The sequence below is a fragment of the Dendropsophus ebraccatus genome, chromosome 6, assembly GCF_027789765.1.
Source record: "Dendropsophus ebraccatus isolate aDenEbr1 chromosome 6, aDenEbr1.pat, whole genome shotgun sequence".
NCBI lineage: Eukaryota > Metazoa > Chordata > Amphibia > Anura > Hylidae > Dendropsophus > Dendropsophus ebraccatus.
In genome coordinates, this window is record NC_091459.1 from 214137 (window position 1) to 234030 (window position 19894).

General features: G+C 53.8%; 1 protein-coding gene across 3 annotated transcripts in view; it reads left to right on the forward strand.

Annotated features, from left to right (window-relative positions):
- SLC22A3 (solute carrier family 22 member 3) overlaps positions 1–19894 on the forward strand; it is a 205728-nt gene that overhangs the window by 120567 nt on the left and 65267 nt on the right. For all 3 annotated transcript variants that reach the window (XM_069974365.1, XM_069974366.1, XM_069974367.1), the window contains exon 5: positions 5171–5288. In XM_069974365.1, the coding sequence (XP_069830466.1) occupies positions 5171–5288 (118 nt within the window). The remainder of the gene's footprint in view (positions 1–5170; positions 5289–19894) is intronic.

The window sequence follows — 19894 nt, forward strand, 5'->3', positions numbered from 1 at the left end:
CTGTCTACGGATCGGCTGCCGACTGGTTTCCACAGGAAGCTGGAAAAACTGACATTAAAATCCAAATAAACAGGAAAGTCGGCTTCATAGCACCATGCAATCATTTCATCATGTATACAGCGTCATATATATCCCACCATTTCATCATGTATAAAGCGTCATATACACTCACCGGCCACTTTATTAGGTACACCATGCTAGTAACGGGTGGTCTTCTGCTGCTGTAGCCCATCTGCCTCAAAGTTGGACGTACTGTGCGTTCAGAGATGCTCTTCTGCCTACCTTGGTTGTAACGGTTGGCTATTTGAGTCACTGTTGCCTTTCTATCAGCTGGAACCAGTCTGCCCATTCTCCTCTGACTTCTGGCATCAACAAGGCATTTCCGCCCACAGAATGGCCGCTCACTGGATGGTTTTTCTTTTTCGGACCATTCTCTGTAAACGCTAGAGATGGTTGTGCGTGAAAATCCCAGTAGATCAGCAGTTTCTGAAATACTCAGACCAGCCCTTCTGGCACCAACAACCATGCCACGTTCAAAGGCCTCAAATCACCTTTCTTCCCCATACTGATGCTCGGTTTGAACTGCAGGAGATTGTCTTGACCATGTCTACATGCCTAAATGCACTGAGTTGCCACCATGTGATTGGCTGATTAGAAATTAAGTGGTAACGTGCAGTTGGACAGGTGTACCTAATAAAGTGGCCGGTGAGTGTGTATCCCACCATTTCATCATGTATACAGCGTCATATATATCCCACCATTTCATCATGTATACAGCGTCATATATTCCGCCATCTCTCTGGTCTCTGGGTGGGCTGCCCTGTCTCTCTGGTCTCTGGGTGGGCTGCCCTGTCTCTCTGGCCTCTGGGTGGGCTGCCGGGTCTCTCTGGCCTCTGGGTGGGCTGCCGGGTCTCTCTGGTCTCTGGGTGGGCTGCCCTGTTTCTCTGGTCTCTGGGTGGGCTGCCGGGTCTCTCTGGCCTCTGGGTGGGCTGCCGGGTCTCTCTGGCCTCTGGGTGGGCTGCCGGGTCTCTCTGGCCTCTGGGTGGGCTGCCCTGTCTCTCTGGTCTCTGGGTGGGCTGCCGTTTCTCTCTGGTCTCTGGGTGGGCTGCCGGGTCTCTCTGGCCTCTGGGTGGGCTGCCCTGTTTCTCTGGTCTCTGGGTGGGCTGCCGGGTCTCCCTGGTCTATGGGTGGGCTGCCCTGTCTCTCTGGTCTCTGGGTGGGCTGCCCTGTTTCTCTGGTCACTGGGTGGGCTGCCCTGTTTCTCTGGTCTCTGGGTGGGCTGCCCTGTCTCCCTGGTCTATGGGTGGGCTGCCGGGTCTCTCTGGTCTCTGGGTGGGCTGCTGGGTCTTTCTGGCCTCTAGGTGGGCTGCCCTGTCTCTCTGGCCTCTGGGTGGGCTGCTGGGTCTTTCTGGCCTCTAGGTGGGCTGCCCTGTCTCTCTGGTCTCTGGGTGGGCTGCCCTGTCTCTCTGGTCTCTGGGTGGGCTGCCCTGTCTCTCTGGTCTCTGGGTGGGCTGCCCTGTCTCTCTGGTCTCTGGGTGGGCTGCCCTGTCTCTCTGGTCTCTGGGTGGGCTGCCGTTTCTCTCTGGTTTCCGGGTGGGCTGCCCTGTTCCTCTGGTCTCTGGGTGGGCTGCCGGTTCTCTTAGGTCTCTGGGTGGGCTGCCCTGTCTTTCTGGCCCCTGGGTGCGCTGCCCTGTGTCTCTGGGTAGGCTGCCCTTTCTCTCTGGCCTCTGGGTGGGCTGCCGTGTCTCTCTCTGGCCTCTGGGTGGGCTGCCGGGTCTCTCTGGTCTCTAGGTGGGCTGCCGGGTCTCTCTGGTCTCTAGGTGGGCTGCCGGGTCTCTGGTCTCTGGGTGGGCTGCCCTGTCTCTCTGGTCTCTGGGTGGGCTGCCGGTTCTCTCTGGTCTCTGGATGGGCTGCCCTGTCTCTCTGGTCTCTGGGTGGGCTGCCGGGTCTCTCTAGCCTCTGGGTGGGCTGCCCTGTTTTTCTGGTCTCTGGGTGGGCTGCCGGGTCTCTCTGGTCTCTGGGTGGGCTGCCGGGTCTCTCTGGCCTCTGGGTGTGCTGCCGGGTCTCTCTGGCCTCTGGGTGGGCTGCCGGGTCTCTCTGGCCTCTGGGTGGGCTGCCGGGTCTCTCTGGTCTCTGGGTGGGCTGCCCTGTCTCTCTGGTCTCTGGGTGGGCTGCCCTGTCTCTCTGGGTGGGCTGCCAGGTCTCTCTGGTCTCTGGGTGGACTGCCCTGTCTCTCTGGTCTCTGGGTGGGCTGCCCTGTCTCTCTGGGTGGGCTGCCGGGTCTCTCTGGTATCTGGGTGGACTGTCCTGTCTCTCTGGTATCTGGGTGGGCTGCCGGGTCTCTCTGGTATCTGGGTGGACTGCCCTGTCTCTCTGGTATCTGGGTGGACTGCCCTGTCTCTCTGGTATCTGGGTGGGCTGCCGGGTCTCTCTGGTCTCTGGGTGGGCTGCCGGGTCTCTCTGGCCTCTGGGGTGGCTGCCCTGTGTGTCTGGTCTCTGGGTGGGCTGCCCTATCTCTCTGGGTGGGCTGCCGGGTCTCTCTGGTCTCTGGGTGGGCTGCCGTGTTTCTCTGACCTCTGGGTGGGCTGCCGGGTCTCTCTGGTCTCTGGGTGGGCTGCCGGGTCTCTCTGGTCTCTGGGTGGGCTGCCGTGTCTCTCTGGCCTCTGGGTGGGCTCCCGGGTCTCTCTGGTCTCTGGGTGGGCTGTCGGGTCTCTCTGGTCTCTGGGTGGGCTGCCCTGTCTCTCTCGCCTCTGGGTGGGCTGCCTGGTCTCTGGGTGGGCTGCTGGGTCTCTCTGGCCTCTGGGTGGGCTGCCGGGTCTCTCTGGCCTCTGGGTGGGCTGCCGGGTCTCTCTGGTCTCTGGGTGGGCTGCCTTGTCCCTCTGGTCTCTGGGTGGGCTTCCGGGTCTCTCTGGTCTCTGGGTGGGCTGCTGTTTCTCTCTGGTCTCTGGGTGGGCTGCCCTGTCTCTCTGGTCTCTGGGTGGGCTGCTGGGTCTTTCTGGCCTCTGGGTGGGCTGCCCTGTCTCTCTGGCCTCTGGGTGGGCTTCCTTGTTTCTCTGGCCTCTGGGTGGGCTGCCGGGTCTCTCTGGTCTCTGGGTGGGCTGCTGGGTCTCTCTGGTCTCTGGGTGGGCTGCTGGGTCTCTCTGATCTCTGGGTGGGCTGTCGGGGCTCTCTGGTCTCTGGGTGGGCTGCCCTGTCTCTCTGGGTCGGCTGCCGGGTCTCTCTGGTCTCTGGGTGGGCTGCCATGTCTCTCTGGTCTCTGGGTGGGCTGCCCTGTCTCTCTGGGTCGGCTGCCGGGTCTCTCTGGTCTCTGGGTGGGCTTCCATGTCTCTCAGGTCTCTGGGTGGGCTGCCGGGTCTCTCTGGCCTCTGGGTGGGCTGCCCTGTCTCTCTGGTCTCTGGGTGGGCTGCTGGGTCTCTCTGGTCTCTGGGTGGGCTGCCCTGTCTCTCTGGTCTCTGGGTGGGCTGCCGGGTTTTCCTGGCCTCTGGGTAGGCTGCCGGGTCTCTCTGGTCTCTGGGTGGGCTGCCCTTTGTCTCTGGTCTCTGGGTGGGCTGCTGTGTCTCTTTTGTCTCTGGGTGGGCTGCCCTGTCTCTCTGGGTGGGCTGCCGGGTCTCTCTGGTCTCTGGGTGGGCTGCCCTGTCTCTCTGGTCTCTGGGTGGGCTGCCGGGTCTCTCTGGTCTCTGGGTGGGCTGCCGGGTCTCTCTGGTCTCTGGGTGGGCTGCCGGGTCTCTCTGGCCTCTGGGTGGACTGCCGGGTCTCTCTGGCCTCTGGGTGGGCTGCCCTGTCTCTCTGGCCTCTGGGTGGACTGCCGGGTCTCTCTGGCCTCTGGGTGGACTGCCGGGTCTCTCTGGCCTCTGGGTGGGCTGCCCTGTCTGCTCTTTGCTCCACTGCAGACTAATCCCTGTTTCTGAATAGTCCTGAATAGATCTGAGTTATCGCAGGTGTAGTCAAGGTTTATCCCAGGTGATCGTTCTCCCACCTTTGGGTTTAGCACTACATACTTTATACTGGAAGTCTCTCATAAAAAGTCTGAAATCTCTTGTTCCTGACAAAGCCCGGCCCTCAGGTATGGGTATAGACCTCAGCGGGAACTCCTGTTTGCTGTCTCTCTCACCATACACTGACTAAAACTAATTACTATCCTAAATAGGGGTGAACGGGACTAACCTCCCATTGGCGGGGAAAGAGTGAGGTGTGAGAGTGTGATAGGTGAGAAGGTGTGAGGCACCCAAGCTAGTGACTGGACAACACATAATACAGTAAAACACACAAGTTAAAAGGAACCAATCAGCGCAGTGTAAGCACAGTATAATGCTCCTGTGCAGCTCCCGGGACATATCGTCTGCGGCTGCATTATACTGAAGCTTTATACCGGAGAAAATGAGAGGGACGGAAGGTAGTCATCATCATGAGTGACAGGCAGATGGGGCCATTACTGGTGCCTTTCCCCACCGAGCACTCTAACAGGCAGAGAGCTGTGACTAGAAACGGACGAGGAGCCGCCCAGACGACTACCTGCTGCCCAGACGACTACCTGCTGCCCAGACGACTACCTGCAGCCCAGACGACTACCTGCCGCCCCTCTCCCTGCTGCGCGCTGGGGAATTTTCTCCAGTATATAGCTACTGCTGCAGCCACGGCCAATACGTACCCGGAGGTGCACAGAGCTTTATACTGTGCTCCAATTGGGCTGATTGGTTCCACTTGACCCTTTATACCTTCAGCTGTGCAGTTAAGACAGGGGAGAGTGGGACACCAAGTGGTGATAGTGTAAACAACACCCATCATCTCAGAGTGTGACACCCAACAGAGTTACCTTTTGACAGGTGGAATACAGGGCTTAGTGGCACACTTGTACTTGGACACTACACATGCTGCTACCTGTATGGATAAGTTGCACTGGCAGTCTGCAGCCCGGCCCTGAGGAGAAAGAGAAGTGCGGGAGAACGGAGAGAGCTGGGGATTCAGCAATGTGCAGCCATTGACTGCCATGGTCCTGACTGCTCTGCATCCTTGGTATCCTGCTATGATGCTGCGGGGGATATAACCCTGCTGTATACTTACCCACCCGCAGTCTGCTGTTCTCTGACCCCTCAGCATAGACAGTATGGCACCACATCTGCTTGTCTGTAAGATTCTATTCTATGGTTCCATATATGTCATGTACTTACAGGTTCATCCCTGAGTCTCCTCGATGGCTGCTGATACGGAAACAGAAAGACAAGGCTTTACGTATTCTGGGTGAGATTGCGAGAGACAATGGGAGGCATCTCAGCCCAAACTACTGCCAGGTACCTTCCTCTGCTACTAATGTGTGTTCCTGTCTTATATACAGAATATAACATGGGCCATAAGGACGCTCTTCTTATTACTGCCCCCCCTCCTTAGTGACCACACTCCTGTGTGACTCCTAGAGGATGGCAGAAATGTATGTCATACAGTAGGTACAGTCCATCCCATAGCAACCAATCGCTGCTTCCATAGCAACCAATCTTAGCTTTTATTTTATCATGAATATTAGAAAACTGAGCTCTGATTCGCTGATACCGTCAGCAAGGAATATTCTTACTGTTTTTGAAAATTCTCCCCCCTTGGTTCTTAAAGAGGCAGCATCACCAACATTGTTTTAAAGAAAAGAACAGGTGTTTTGATCACAAGCAGTTTTGCAATATATATTCTATATATACTCTAATATATATATTATTATTTTTTTTTTTACGTTGTCTGTTTAAATTAATGTTATACATATGGCCACTAGGTGTCTTCCTTCCTGTCATACTGTGCTCCATGCTCCATCCATTCTGATATTTGGCCAGTTCTGGTCCTTCGTGCGCTCAGACATTGTTTGGTATTGATCTCCTATCACACAGCACCACCACACATTGTCTGTGTGTTATGTATAATGGCCCATGGCCGCCCAAACAGACTTCTACTTTCAGTGGTGTATTGTCTCCTGGCTGCAGTTCAGCCATGATTTGGAAAAAAAAAAGTTGCTGCTTTTTTGTGCAATTTTGCACAAATAAGTGCAAAACTGCAACCAGGAGACAATTCAGTAACATTAGACAACATAAAAGCAGTGATTTTTTTGCAAATCATAGCAGAACTGTAGCCAGGAGACAATACACCACGGATATAAGTCTTGTTGGCCATGGGCCCCCCGAGGAGCTCAGAGCCCCGGGCTACTGCCCGAAACTGACCTATTATAATCTGCTGCTGGCTATTATGTCACCACAGGTCCTGTACAGTCTGCACTATAGAGGAGCAAGACTGAAACTACAGGTATGGGGAAAATGGACAGGGAGGACAATCAGTGAAGAAAGGGATTCGGGGTGACCGGTCTAGGGTGGGGGCAGAAAGATACAGGGTGACCAATATAGTTTGCGGGCAGAAAGATAAAGGGTGACCGGTCTAGGGTGGGGGCAGAAAGATACAGGGTGACCAATATAGTTTGGGGGCAGAAAGATACAGGGTGACCGGTCTAGGGTGGGGGCAGAAAGATACAGGGTGACCAATATAGTTTGGGGGCAGAAAGATACAGGGTGACCGGTCTAGGGTGGGGGCAGAAAGATACAGGGTGACCAATATAGTTTGGGGGCAGAAAGATACAGGGTGACCGGTCTAGGGTGGGGGCAGAAAGATACAGGGTGACCAATATAGTTTGGGGGCAGAAAGATACAGGGTGACCGGTCTAGGGTGGGGGCAGAAAGATACAGGGTGACCAATATAGTTTGGGGGCAGAAAGATACAGGGTGACCGGTCTAGGGTGGGGTCAGGGAATTACAGGATGACCAGTTTATGGTGGGGCAGGAGAATACAGGGTGACCAGTCTAGGGTGGGGTCAGGGGGTTACAGGGTGACCAGTCAGCAGGGAGCGGAGAGAATGGCCTCCACAGGTACAGACAGTAGGGAGCGGAGACAATGGCCCCTCCACAGGTACAGACAGCAGGGAGCAGAGACAATGTCCCCTCCACAGGTACAGGGAGCAGGGAGCGGAGACAATGTCCTCTCCAAAGGTACAGACAACGGGGAGCGGAGACAATGAAGCCTCCACAGGTGCAGACAGCAGAAAGGGGAGACAATAACCCCCTCCACAGGTACAGACAGCAGAGAGCGGAGACAATGTCCTCTCCACAGGTATAGACAGCGGGGAGCGGAGACAATGTCCCCTCCAAAGGTACAGACAGCATGGAGCGGAGACAACGGCGTCTCCACAGGTACAGACAGCAGGGAGCGGAGACAACGGCGTCTCCACAGGTACAGACAGCAGGGAGCGGAGACAACGGCCCCTCCACAGGTACAGCCAGCAGGGAGCGGAGACAATGGCGCCTTCACAGGTACAGACAGCAGGGAGCGGAGACAACTGCGCCTCCTCAGGTACAGACAGCAGGGAGCGGAGACAACGGCGCCTCCTCAGGTACAGACAGCAGGGAGCGGAGACAACGGCGCCTCCTCAGGTACAGACGTCAGGGAGCGGAGACAATTGCCCCTTCACAGGTACAGACAGCAGGGAGCGGAGACAACGGCCCCTCCTCAGGTACAGACAGCAGGGAGCGGAGACAACGGCCCCTCCTCAGGTACAGACAGCAGGGAGCGGAGACAACGGCGCCTCCTCAGGTACAGACGTCAGGGAGCGGAGACAATTGCCCCTTCACAGGTACAGACAGCAGGGAGCGGAGACAACGGCCCCTCCACAGGTCACGTGAAGTAACATGAGGGATTTAGTTAAGTAGTTTAATTGGCTTGCTTGTACTTCTACACCATGCTACTTCACAGTCAGTAAGGCCCAGCCTAGAGGAGGGAGGCCATGACAAGGGGAGATTGTGAGGACATGCTGGGGAGGAGCAGAATATGGCAGTAAGTGGTGGTCTGGGAGGCGGGCCACCTATTATATACAAATATATGTGTAAAGAAAGAGGCGGTTCTGGGGCCAACCTTAGCACAGTAGGACAAGGAGACATTTGTCGGTGCAGTGTGGTGGTTGGTTGATTGATAGTACCAGTGATGGTAGTGTCTTGACTCCAGTGCTAGTCCAGCACACAGGTGAGATGTTGGTACCTGCTTTAGTGTGGCCGGTCTGTAGTGTTCCCCAAATGGTTGGTGACCTGCCAGGCTGTAATGGGTCTCTTGGGCTCTTGTCAGGGTAGTCCTGAGTGGCAATTGACCCACCTTGACTATCGGTACCGCAACCCACAGAAAGTGGAAAAATAACCCAAGGTGTGCGGCTAGTGTGTATAGCTGCTGGTGCGGAGGAAGAGATACCAGTAATGAGAAAAAAAACAGCTTTACTGTACAGACTCTTGATAATACAAAACACTTTGGCAGAAAATAGATAAATTTTGGTACAGACTTAAGTGCTTAACTTGTTTTGTGCTACGGAGATGCTTGAAGGTGTGGGATAGAGTAGAGGTAGTTGTAGCGGTGCTTGGAGAGTTTAGAGTAGAGTGGAGCAGCGTTAAGGGCCTGGATGGATCGAGCCGCTACCCATCATTCTCCAGAGGTTGTAGTGTGGGTCTGGACGCATGTCCGCCTTTTGCACTCACCCATCAGTTTCAGTGCTGATGTCCTTCCTCATTCCCAGTGCTGCAGATGGAGCCCCACCAGTGATCCTCTGGCCCACCCTGTACTGGGTGAAAGGGGGAGTGGGGGAGGGGCATGGTCTGCATAGCGGGGTCTACAGCCCTGTACTCTGACCCAGGAAATCCCCCTCACCTTCCAAATCATAGCAGATCCACTTCAGGCTGGGGCTTACATCAGAGGACAGGACTATGGGGGTAATCTCTTTATAGCTGTAACGCCTCTCTCCTGGTCAGAGAGTGATGCATGTATGTGCCCACATCTGCCCTGCTCATTCCTTCACACTCCCTGCAGTCTCCATCAGCCCTTGTGTTTCACATCCTCTCCATTACTGCTATAAGGTGCCTGCACTCACACTCAGCCATTCACACTGCTGTATAGAGAAGTTTCTGTCACTGTCCTCCTGCACAGTTCTGTGATTCTCATTTCCTGATTCGTCCATGCTGAACACACCTCCTTCCCCTTTGCTGTCATGTGACCACACAGACCTTTGACAACAGCCCTGCTTCTCTATTCTAGCCTGTTGTACTACACTACTGCATTATGGGGATCTGCAGCTACATCCTGTATCTACAAGCTGCTGCTGCTGTGTTATCAGGGTTATACAGTTACTATACATTATATACCACATGCTGCTATACTGTACAGTAACTTATATATCACATATCCAGCTGCTGTTATCAGGGTTATACAGTTACTATATATTATATACCACATGCTGCTATACTGTGCAGTAACTTATATATCACATATCCAGCTGCTGCAGTGTTATCAGGGTTATACAGTTACTATATATTATATACCACATGCTGCTATACTGTACAGTAACTTATATATCACATATCCAGCTGCTGTGTTATCAGGGTGATACAGTTACTATACATTATACACCACATGCTGCTATACTGTACAGTAACTTATATATCACATATCCAGCTGCTGCAGTGTTATCAGGGTTATACAGTTACTATACATTATACACCACATGCTGCTATACTGTACAGTAACTTATGTATCACATATCCAGCTGCTGTGTTATCAGGGTTACACAGTTACTATACATTATACACCACATGCTGATTGCTATACTGTACAGTATCTTATATATCACATATCCAGCTGCTGTGTTATCAGGGTTATACAGTTACTATACACTCACCGGCCACTTTATTAGGTACACCTGTCCAACTGCACGTTACCACTTAATTTCTAATCAGCCAATCACATGACGGCAACTCAGTGCATTTAGGCATGTAGACATGGTCAAGACAATCTCCTGCAGTTCAAACCGAGCATCAGTATGGGGAAGAAAGGTGATTTGAGGCCTTTGAACATGGCATGGTTGTTGGTGCCAGAAGGGCTGGTCTGAGTATTTCAGAAACTGCTGATCTACTGGGATTTTCACGCACAACCATCTCTAGGGTTTACAAAGAATGGTCCAAAAAAGAAAAACCATCCAGTGAGCGGCAGTTCTGTGGGCGGAAATGCCTTGTTGATGCCAGAGGTCAGAGGAGAATGGGCAGACTGGTTCCAGCTGATAGAAAGGCAACAGTGACTCAAATAGCCAACCGTTACAGCCAAGGTAGGCCGAAGAGCATCTCTGAACGCACAGTACGGCCAACTTTGAGGCAGATGGGCTACAGCAGCAGAAGACCACACCGGGTGCCACTCCGCTCAGCTAAGAACAGGAAACTGAGGCTACAATTTGCACAAGCTCATCGAAATTGGACAATAGAAGATTGGAAAAACGTTGCCTGGTCTGATGAGTCTCGATTTCTGCTGCAACATTCGGATGGTAGGGTCAGAATTTGGCGTCAACAACATGAAAGCATGGATCCATCCTGCCTTGTATCAACGGTTCAGGCTGGTGGTGGTGGTGTCATGGTGGGGGGAATATTTTCTTGGCACTCTTTGGGCCCCTTGGTACCAATTGAGCATGGTTACAACGCCACAGCCTACCTGAGTATTGTTGCTGACCATGTCCATCCCTTTATGACCACAATGGACCCAACATCTGATGGCGACTTTCAGCAGGATAATGCGCCATGTCATAAAGCTAGAATCATCTCAGACTGGTTTCTTGAACATGACAATGAGGTCACTGTACTCCAATGGCCTCCACAGTCACCAGATCTCAATCCAATAGAGCATCTTTGGGATGTGGTGGAACGGGAGATTGGCATCATGGATGTGCAGCCGACAAATCTGCGGCAACTGTGTGATGTCATCATGTCACTATGGACCAAAATCTCTGAGGAAGCTTCCAGCACCTTGTTGTATCTATGCCACCAAGAATTGGGGCAGTTCTGAGGGCAAAAGGGGGTCCGACCCGTTACTAGCATGGTGTACCTAATAAAATGGCCGGTGAGTGTACACTGAAAGCATCTGCCAAAAATCTTTTTCTTGGAATTACTAATACGGGTGGTTAATAGACTTATACTATGAATTAATCCCACCCTAGAACTCTAAGAGCGCGACCAGTCACCCCATTACCTCCCCCAGTATATAGCCCCCCCTGTGCTCTCTACCTCAGTATATAGCCCCCCTGTGCTCTCTACCTCAGTATATAGCCCCCCCTGTGCTCTCTCCCCCTGTATATAGCCCCCCTGTGCTCTCTCCCCCTGTATATAGCCCCCCTGTGCTCTCTCCCCCTGTATATAGCCCCCCTGTGCTCTCTCCCCCTGTATATAGCCCCCCTGTGCTCTCTCCCCCTGTATATAGCCCCCCTGTGCTCTCTCCCCCTGTATATAGCCCCCCTGTGCTCTCTCCCCCTGTATATAGCCCCCCTGTGCTCTCTCCCCCTGTATATAGCCCCCCTGTGCTCTCCCCTCAGTATATAGCCCCCTGTGCTCTCTCCCCCTGTAGATCTTTTATTTAAAAATATAAAACATAACAACAAACCAATAATATAAATAACATAACTGTACAATATATACAAGTCCATAAAAGTCCATAAGCGTATTGACTGGTCCAGCCTCACACTCACCAAACGCACCGCTGTATTATCCCCCACACGTGCAAACTAGACTTTCCCACAAACACCACAGTAATAACACTATAAAACCTAACTTAACAATAGCTAACATAACTATACTGTACACTATTCCCCTGGTCCGGTTGCGTTCCACAAAATTAGATAAGTATACAAATAAATACATAAATGAATATATACATAGATCCCTACACCAAACACCAAAACATTTTTATAATTTTTTTTTTTTTTGGGCCCTGAGCTGGTCCGGCATCCCATGCCCCCAGTACATGATAACAGACGTCCATGAACCAGCCCAGGATTTTCTGTTTATACCAAAGTCCCCAGAAACCCCCTCCCCCCATATAACCCACCACCCAACCTAACACTACACCCCAACCCCAGGTGGAGACAAAATATGCAAACTATATACACAAATAAACACAATAATAATATACACAAACATACACAGCCCGAAAGCCCAAGTTCAGCGCCTGCAAGCCGTATACTCCAGTATCTCTACAGCACAAAACAAAGGACTAATGTGCCAGCATCAGCGACCACCAGGAGAGGAGACGCAGGCTAAGGAACCTTATAGGCAGAGCCCCTCCAAAGACAAGAGGCCCTACCAGCCCCCAGCCTCTCGTACTCCAGAGAGCGCACCTTCACCAGGTCACCGAGTGTGCCCCTAACCACCTCATCCACAGGGGGCGCTGTGCCCCTAACCACCTCATCCACAGGGGGCGCTGTGCCCCTAACCACCTCATCCACAGGGGGGCGCTGTGCTCCTCACCACCTCATCCACAGGGGGCGCTGTGCCCCTAACCACCTCATCCACAGGGGGCGCTGTGCCCCTAACCACCTCATCCACAGGGGGCGCTGTGCCCCTAACCACCTCATCCACAGGGGGGCGCTGTGCTCCTCACCACCTCATCCACAGGGGTCGCTGTGCCCCTAACCACCTCATCCACAGGGGGCGCTGTGCCCCTAACCACCTCATCCACAGGGGGCGCTGTGCCCCTAACCACCTCATCCACAGGGAGGATTTTACATTGCGTCGATACTAAACACCGTGCCCTCCATGTGTGGTACCTGACCACTATGCTGACTAGGAATAAAGTGCTCCGGTCCCAGCCACCAAGGTTTCTGAATGCTCCATAGGCCCATTCCGCATAGGAGAGATGAGCCAACCTGGGCCACCCGATGGAAGCGCCCACCCTGTGGTAAACCTCTGTATTAAAGGGACAATGAAGCAGAAAATGCTCCATGCTTTCCAGCATGCCTCCACACTCCTCCCGGGGACATCCCCGATCCTCAGAGCTCCTGCACTTCAGATTGTCCCTCACATACAGTTTCCCATGGAAGCAGCGCCAAGCCAAGTCCCAAAACTTCAAGGGGATCCTGATGGAATTCAATAGGCCCAAACCAACCTCCAGATCCCGGCTTGGGCAATCCTTGAGCGCCAGCGGTTTTTGGAAATGGGACGACAGGACCCTATTGTCAAGGAGTTTCCTCGACAGAGTCCTAATCTCCCACATCCCCAAACCCCACCGACGAATGACCTTCAGAACCAGGGTAGCATAAGCCGGAAGATGCCCGTGTGGTGTGGGGAGATCCTTCACTTGCCCTCCTGTCTCCCATTCCTGGAAGAAAGGCCGAAACCTACAGGAGAATACCCACGGAGGAGCCCTCTCTTTCCAGAGGTTTGCAATGTTGGTCTTAAGAAAGGTATTCACCAGGAACACCACGGGGTTGACCATACACAACCCCCCTTGTCTCCTCGTACGGTAAGTAATGACCATACACAACCCCCCTTGTCTCCTCGTACGGTAAGTAACCTCCCTCTTGACTAGGTTCAGTCTATTCCCCCATAACAGCTGGAAGAACACACTGTAGACACTAGTCCAGAGAGGTTCTGGCAAAATGCAAACACTGCCCAGATATATCAGCAAAGGGAGCAGGAAAGTTTTGATCAGGTTAACCCTTTCCCTGAGGGTCAAAGACCAACCCTTCCACTCATCCACCCTCTGAGCGGCGCTCTTAAGCCTGCTGCCCCAGTTTTGTTTGGGGTAATCCCCTTGGCCGAATTCGATGCCGAGAACTTTTGCAAACTCCTGGGGCTCTGGAAGGGTGTCCGGGAGATCAAATCCAGGATCTCCACCTCCCAGCCAGAGACTCTCACACTTATCCTGGTTGATCTTGGACCCAGATGCCTCTGAGTAGCGCTCCACCTCTGACATCACACACTGCACCTCCTCTTGCGAGGAGACGAATATGGTGACATCATCGGCGTACGCTACCACCCTCAGAGTGGAATCTGGCACCGCAGGGTCCATTCTCACCCCTGCCAACGGTCCACAATCAATCCTCCTAAGGAATGGATCAATTGCAAACACGTACAACAGTGGGCTCAAAGGGCAACCCTGACGGACACCAGACCCAGCCTCAAAAGAGCGGCCAATCCAACCATTCACAAGTGGGAAACTCTCTGCCCCTGCATACAAGTTCTTAAGCCAATCAACAAAAACCCCGGGCAGGCCATATCTCAGAAGGACAGACCAGAGGTACTCGTGGTTAACCCGATCAAACGCTTTTGCCTGATCCAAGGACAGCAAGTACCCCTTCCAGTGACCGGCCCTACCCTGCTCCACAGCCTCCCGGACACCGAGCACAGCACTAAAGGTACTGCGACCTGGAACAGAGCAATGCTGGGCCCCCGAAAGGAGCTGGGGTGCAAACTCCACCAGCCGATTAAACAGCACTTTTGCCAGAATCTTTCTGTCCGCACTGAGAAGCGCTATGGGACGCCAATTCTCAATGCGGGACGGGTCTTTACCCTTTGGCAAGATGATCAAGGCTGACCTCCTCATTGACCTCGGCAGAGTGCCCGAGGAGAGACGCTCATTAAATACCTCAGTCAAGAGGGGTACCAAAGTGTCCTTAAAGGTCTTATAGAACTCAGATGTTAAGCCATCTGGACCGGGTGACTTCTTGAGGGCAAGACCATCAATAGCCACCCTGACTTCCTCTTCTTGGATCATCTCTGTCAAAACGTCAAGAGAGGGGTCTACCCCTGGTTCAGGGACGGTTTCAGTCAAGAAAGCTGAGGCCTTATCCCGATCTAGATCCTTCCTCCCCAAGAGGTGCGAGTAAAAGGATCTGACGACCTCCAGGATCCCTGATCTGGACCTTTTCAGGGATCCTGTACTATCAATCAGTCCTGAGACGATTTTACTATTCACGGACATCTTGCAGTTTCTGTAAGGGTCGGGCGAGCGGTACTTCCCATAGTCCCTCTCAAAAACCAAAGATGCGTGTCTATCATACTGGCACTTCAGTAGCAAGGCTTTCACTCTGGAGATATCATCACGACTACCTCCAGTCGAGACAAGACGTTCAAGTTTCTTCCTCAGGCCCTGGTACAGGCGATACCTGTCCAGACTCCTGAGGCTTGAACATCTCCCACCACTCTGACTTACTGCTACAAAGGCCCAGCAATGGTACCGGCTCTGAAGAAAATCCTCAAAGGACTGTCTTATTTCCGCTTCTTCCAAGAGAGACGAATTGAGCTTCCAGTAGCCTCTACCCATCCGGGGGGTCTCTGTAACATTCAGAGAAAACAAAATTAAACAGCGGTCGGAGAACTCCACCTCAACAACGGACACCGCTGAAGAGACGGCTTCCTCCTTTATATAGCCCCTCTGTGCTCTCTCCCCCTGTATATAGCCCTCCTGTGCTCTCCCCCAGTATATAGCCCCCCTGTGCTCTTCCCCAGTATATAGCCCCCCTGTGCTCTCTCCCCCTGTATATAGCCCCCTGTGTTCTCTCCCCCTGTATATAGCCCCCCCTGTGCTCTCTACCTCAGTATATAGCCCCCCTGTGCTCTCTCCCCCTGTATATAGCCCCCTGTGCACTCTCCCCCAGTATATAGCCCCCTGTGCTCTCTCCCCCCGTATATAGCCCCTCTGTGCTCTCTCCCCTGTATATAGCCCCCTGTGCTCTCTACCTCAGTATATAGCCCCCCTGTGCTCTCCCAGTATATAGCCCCTCTGTGCTCTCAGTCTGTATATAGCCCCCTGTGCTCTCCCAGTATATAGCCCCTCTGTGCTCTCTCCCCTGTATATAGCCCCCTGTGCTCTCCCCCTGTATATAGCCCCCCTGTGCTCTCTCCCCCTGTATATAGCCCCCCTGTGCTCTCTCCCTCTGTATATAGCCCCCCTGTGCGCTCTCCCCCAGTATATAGCCCCCTGTGCTCTCCCCCTGTATATAGCCCCCCTGTGCTCTCCCCCTGTATATAGCCCCCCTGTGCTCTCTCCCCCTGTATATAGCCCCCCTGTGCGCTCTCCCCCAGTATATAGCCCCCTGTGCTCTCCCCCTGTATATAGCCCCCATGTGCTCTCTCCCCCTGTATATAGCCCCCCTGTGTGCTCTCCCCCTGTATATAGCCCCCCTGTGCTCTCCCCCTGTATATAGCCCCCCTGTGCTCTCTCCCCCTGTATATAGCCCCCCTGTGCTCTCTCCCCCTGTATATAGCCCCCCTGTGCTCTCCCCCTGTATATAGCCCCCTGTGCTCTCTCCCCCTGTATATAGCCCCCTGTGCTCTCTCCCCCTGTATATAGCCCCCTGTGCTCTCTCCCCCTGTATATAGCCCCCCTGTGCTCTCCCCCTGTATATAGCCCCCTGTGCTCTCCCCCTGTATATAGCCCCCTGTGCTCTCCCCCAGTATATAGCCCCCCTGTGCTCTCCCCCTGTATATAGCCCCCCTGTGCTCTCTCCCCCTGTATATAGCCCCCCTGTGTGCTCTCCCCCAGTATATAGCCCCCCTGTGCGCTCTCCCCCAGTATATAGCCCCCCTGTGCGCTCTCCCCCAGTATATAGCCCCCCTGTGCTCTCTACCTCAGTATATAGCCCCCCTGTGCACTCTCCCCCTGTATATAGCCCCCCTGTGCTCTCTCCCCCAGTATATAGCCCCCCTGCGCTCTCTCCCCCCTGTATATAGCCCCCCTGTGCTCTCTCCCCCAGTATATAGCCCCTCTGTGCTCTCTCCCCCAGTATATAGCCCCTCTGTGCTCTCCCCCTGTATATAGCCCCCTGTGTGCTCTCCCCCTGTATATAGCCCCCCTGTGCTCTCTCCCCCAGTATATAGCCCCCTGTGTGCTCTCCCCCTGTATATAGCCCCTCTGTGCTCTCTCCCCCAGTATATAGCCCCCCTGTGCGCTCTCCCCCAGTATATAGCCCCCCTGTGCGCTCTCCCCCAGTATATAGCCCCCCTGTGCTCTCTCCCCCAGTATATAGCCCCCTGTGTGCTCTCCCCCTGTATATAGCCCCCCTGTGCTCTCTCCCCCAGTATATAGCCCCCTGTGTGCTCTCCCCCTGTATATAGCCCCTCTGTGCTCTCTCCCCCAGTATATAGCCCCCCTGTGCGCTCTCCCCCAGTATATAGCCCCCCTGTGCGCTCTCCCCCAGTATATAGCCCCCCTGTGCTCTCTCCCCTGTATATAGCCCCCCTGTGCTCTCCCCCTGTATATAGCCCCCCTGTGTTCTCTCCCCCTGTATATAGCCCCCCTGTGCGCTCTCCCCCAGTATATAGCCCCCCCTGTGCTCTCTCCCCCAGTATATAGCCCCCCCTGTGCTCTCTCCCCCAGTATATAGCCCCCTGTGCGCTCTCCCCTAGTATATAGCCCCCCTGTGCGCTCTTCCAGTATATAGCCCCCCTGTGCTCTCTCCCCCTGTATATAGCCCCCCTGTGCGCTCTCCCCCAGTATTTAGCCCCTCTGTGCTCTCTCCCCCAGTATATAGCCCCCCTGTGCTCTCTCTCCCCCAGTATATAGCCCCCTGTGCTCTCCCTCTGTATATAGCCCCCTGTGCGCTCTCCCAGTATATAGCCCCCCTGTGCGCTCTCCCCCAGTATATAGCCCACTGTGCGCTCTCCCCCAGTATATAGCCCCCCCCACTGTGCGCTCTCCCCCAGTATATAGCCCCCCCTGTGCGCTCTCCCCCAGTATATGCCCCCCCGTGCGCTCTCCCCCAGTATATAGCCCCCCCACTGTGCGCTCTCCCCCAGTATATGCCCCCCCCGTGCGCTCTCACCCAGTATATAGCCCACTGTGCGCTCTCCCCTAGTATATAGCCCCCCTGTGCTCTCTCCCCCAGTATATAGCCCCCCTGTGCTCTCTCCCCCAGTATATAGCCCCTCTGTGCTCTCTCCCCCAGTATATAGCCCCTCTGTGCGCTCTCCCCCAGTATATAGCCCCCCCTGTGCGCTCTTCCAGTATATAGCCCCCTGTGCGCTCTCCCCTAGTATATAGCCCCCCTGTGCGCTCTTCCAGTATATAGCCCCTCTGTGCTCTCTCCCCCAGTATATAGCCCCCCTGTGCGCTCTCCCCCAGTATTTAGCCCCCCTGTGCTCTCTCTCCCCCAGTATATAGCCCCCTGTGCTCTCCCTCTGTATATAGCCCCCTGTGCGCTCTCCCAGTATATAGCCCCCCTGTGCGCTCTCCCCCAGTATATAGCCCACTGTGCGCTCTCCCCCAGTATATAGCCCCCCTGTGCGCTCTCCCCCAGTATATAGCCCCCCTGTGCTCTCTCCCCCTGTATATAGCCCCCTGTGCTCTCCCCCTGTATATAGCCCCCTGTGCTCTCCCCCTGTATATAGCCCCCCTGTGCTCTCCCCCTGTATATAGCCCCCCTGTGTGCTCTCCCCCTGTATATAGCCCCCCCTGTGCGCTCTCCCCCAGTATATAGCCCCCTGTGCTCTCCCCCTGTATATAGCCCCCCTGTGCTCTCTCCCCCAGTATATAGCCCCGCCCACTGTGCGCTCTCCCCCAGTATATAGCCCCCCCCACTGTGCGCTCTCCCCCAGTATATAGCCCCCCCTGTGCGCTCTCCCCCAGTATATAGCCCCTCTGTGGGCTCTCCCCCAGTATATGCCCCCCCGTGCGCTCTCACCCAGTATATAGCCCACTGTGCGCTCTCCCCCAGTATATAGCCCCCCCTGTGCGCTCTCCCCCAGTATATAGCCCCTCTGTGGGCTCTCCCCCAGTATATGCCCCCCCGTGCGCTCTCACCCAGTATATATCCCCACTGTGCGCTCTCCCCCAGTATATAGCCCCCCCTGTGCGCTCCCCCTCCTATATAGCATAAAAAAACAAACCACATATACTCACCTGGATCCTGCGTCTCCTCTTCTCTTCCTCCTGTGGCCGCACTGCAGCGATCACTAGAGGCCGCTCTCCCCGCCAGCGCAGGAACGTCACTCGAGCACCGACACCAGAGGGGGAGCGCGGCCTCTTGTCACCGCTGCGGCCACGAGAGTGACTGACAGGGAGGGAGCCAATGGCTCTGTCAGTGCTGCTGCTCGGTATCTATGAACACTCGTTACGAGCGCTCATAGATAGTTACTGTGCAGGGAGCAGCGCCGCATCGGGGTCCGGACAGCTGGCAGTTGAGGACCCCTGCAATAGAGATTAAGTTAATAGACTCAATTAGCCGGAGCTATTGCATCTTCCTGACTGGATCCCCAAATGCAGCTGGTGTCACTGGGGGAAAGAATATAGTGAGGTCACTATCTCCCTACCTGTGTATACAGAGACGGCAGCTTATATATAGGAAAAGTATAGTAGTATATAGGATTATAGTGAGGTCACTATCTCCCTACCTGTGTGTACAGAGACGGCAGCTTATATATAGGAAATGTATAGTAGTATATAGGATTATAGTGAGGTCACTATCTCCCTACCTGTGTATACAGAGACGGCTGCTTATATATAGGAAAAGTATAGTAGTATATAGGATTATAGTGAGGTCACGATCTCCCTACCTGTGTATACAGAGACGGCAGCTTATATATAGGAAATGTATAGTAGTATATAGGATTATAGTGAGGTCACTATCTCCCTACCTGTGTATACAGAGACGGCTGCTTATATATAGGAAAAGTATAGTAGTATATAGGATTATAGTGAGGTCACTATCTCCCTACCTGTGTGTACAAATACAGCTGCTTATGTGGTGTCCTACCACGGGTGTTAGTTATATACACCCTTCGCAAAAGTCTGTACTTGTACTTGTGTGGTGATGAAAGTAGTACTAAAGGTTGCCACTAGATGTCACTGTGTTATATGCGTGTATTTGGAAGCTGCACAGCTGAAAGATGTAAAGGGTTATTGTTTCTTTGTGTCACCTGAATCTGCAGACCAGTAGGAACCTGTTTATTTTCTCTCCTATTATCTCTCTTCTTATTTCTTCTGTTGCACTCTTCATCCACTCGCTAGGAAAGTAAGTTACATGGGTGGAGGAGGTGCAAAGGTCTTTCGTGTTGGACATTGTGGAGGAGGGACACAAGCAGGATAG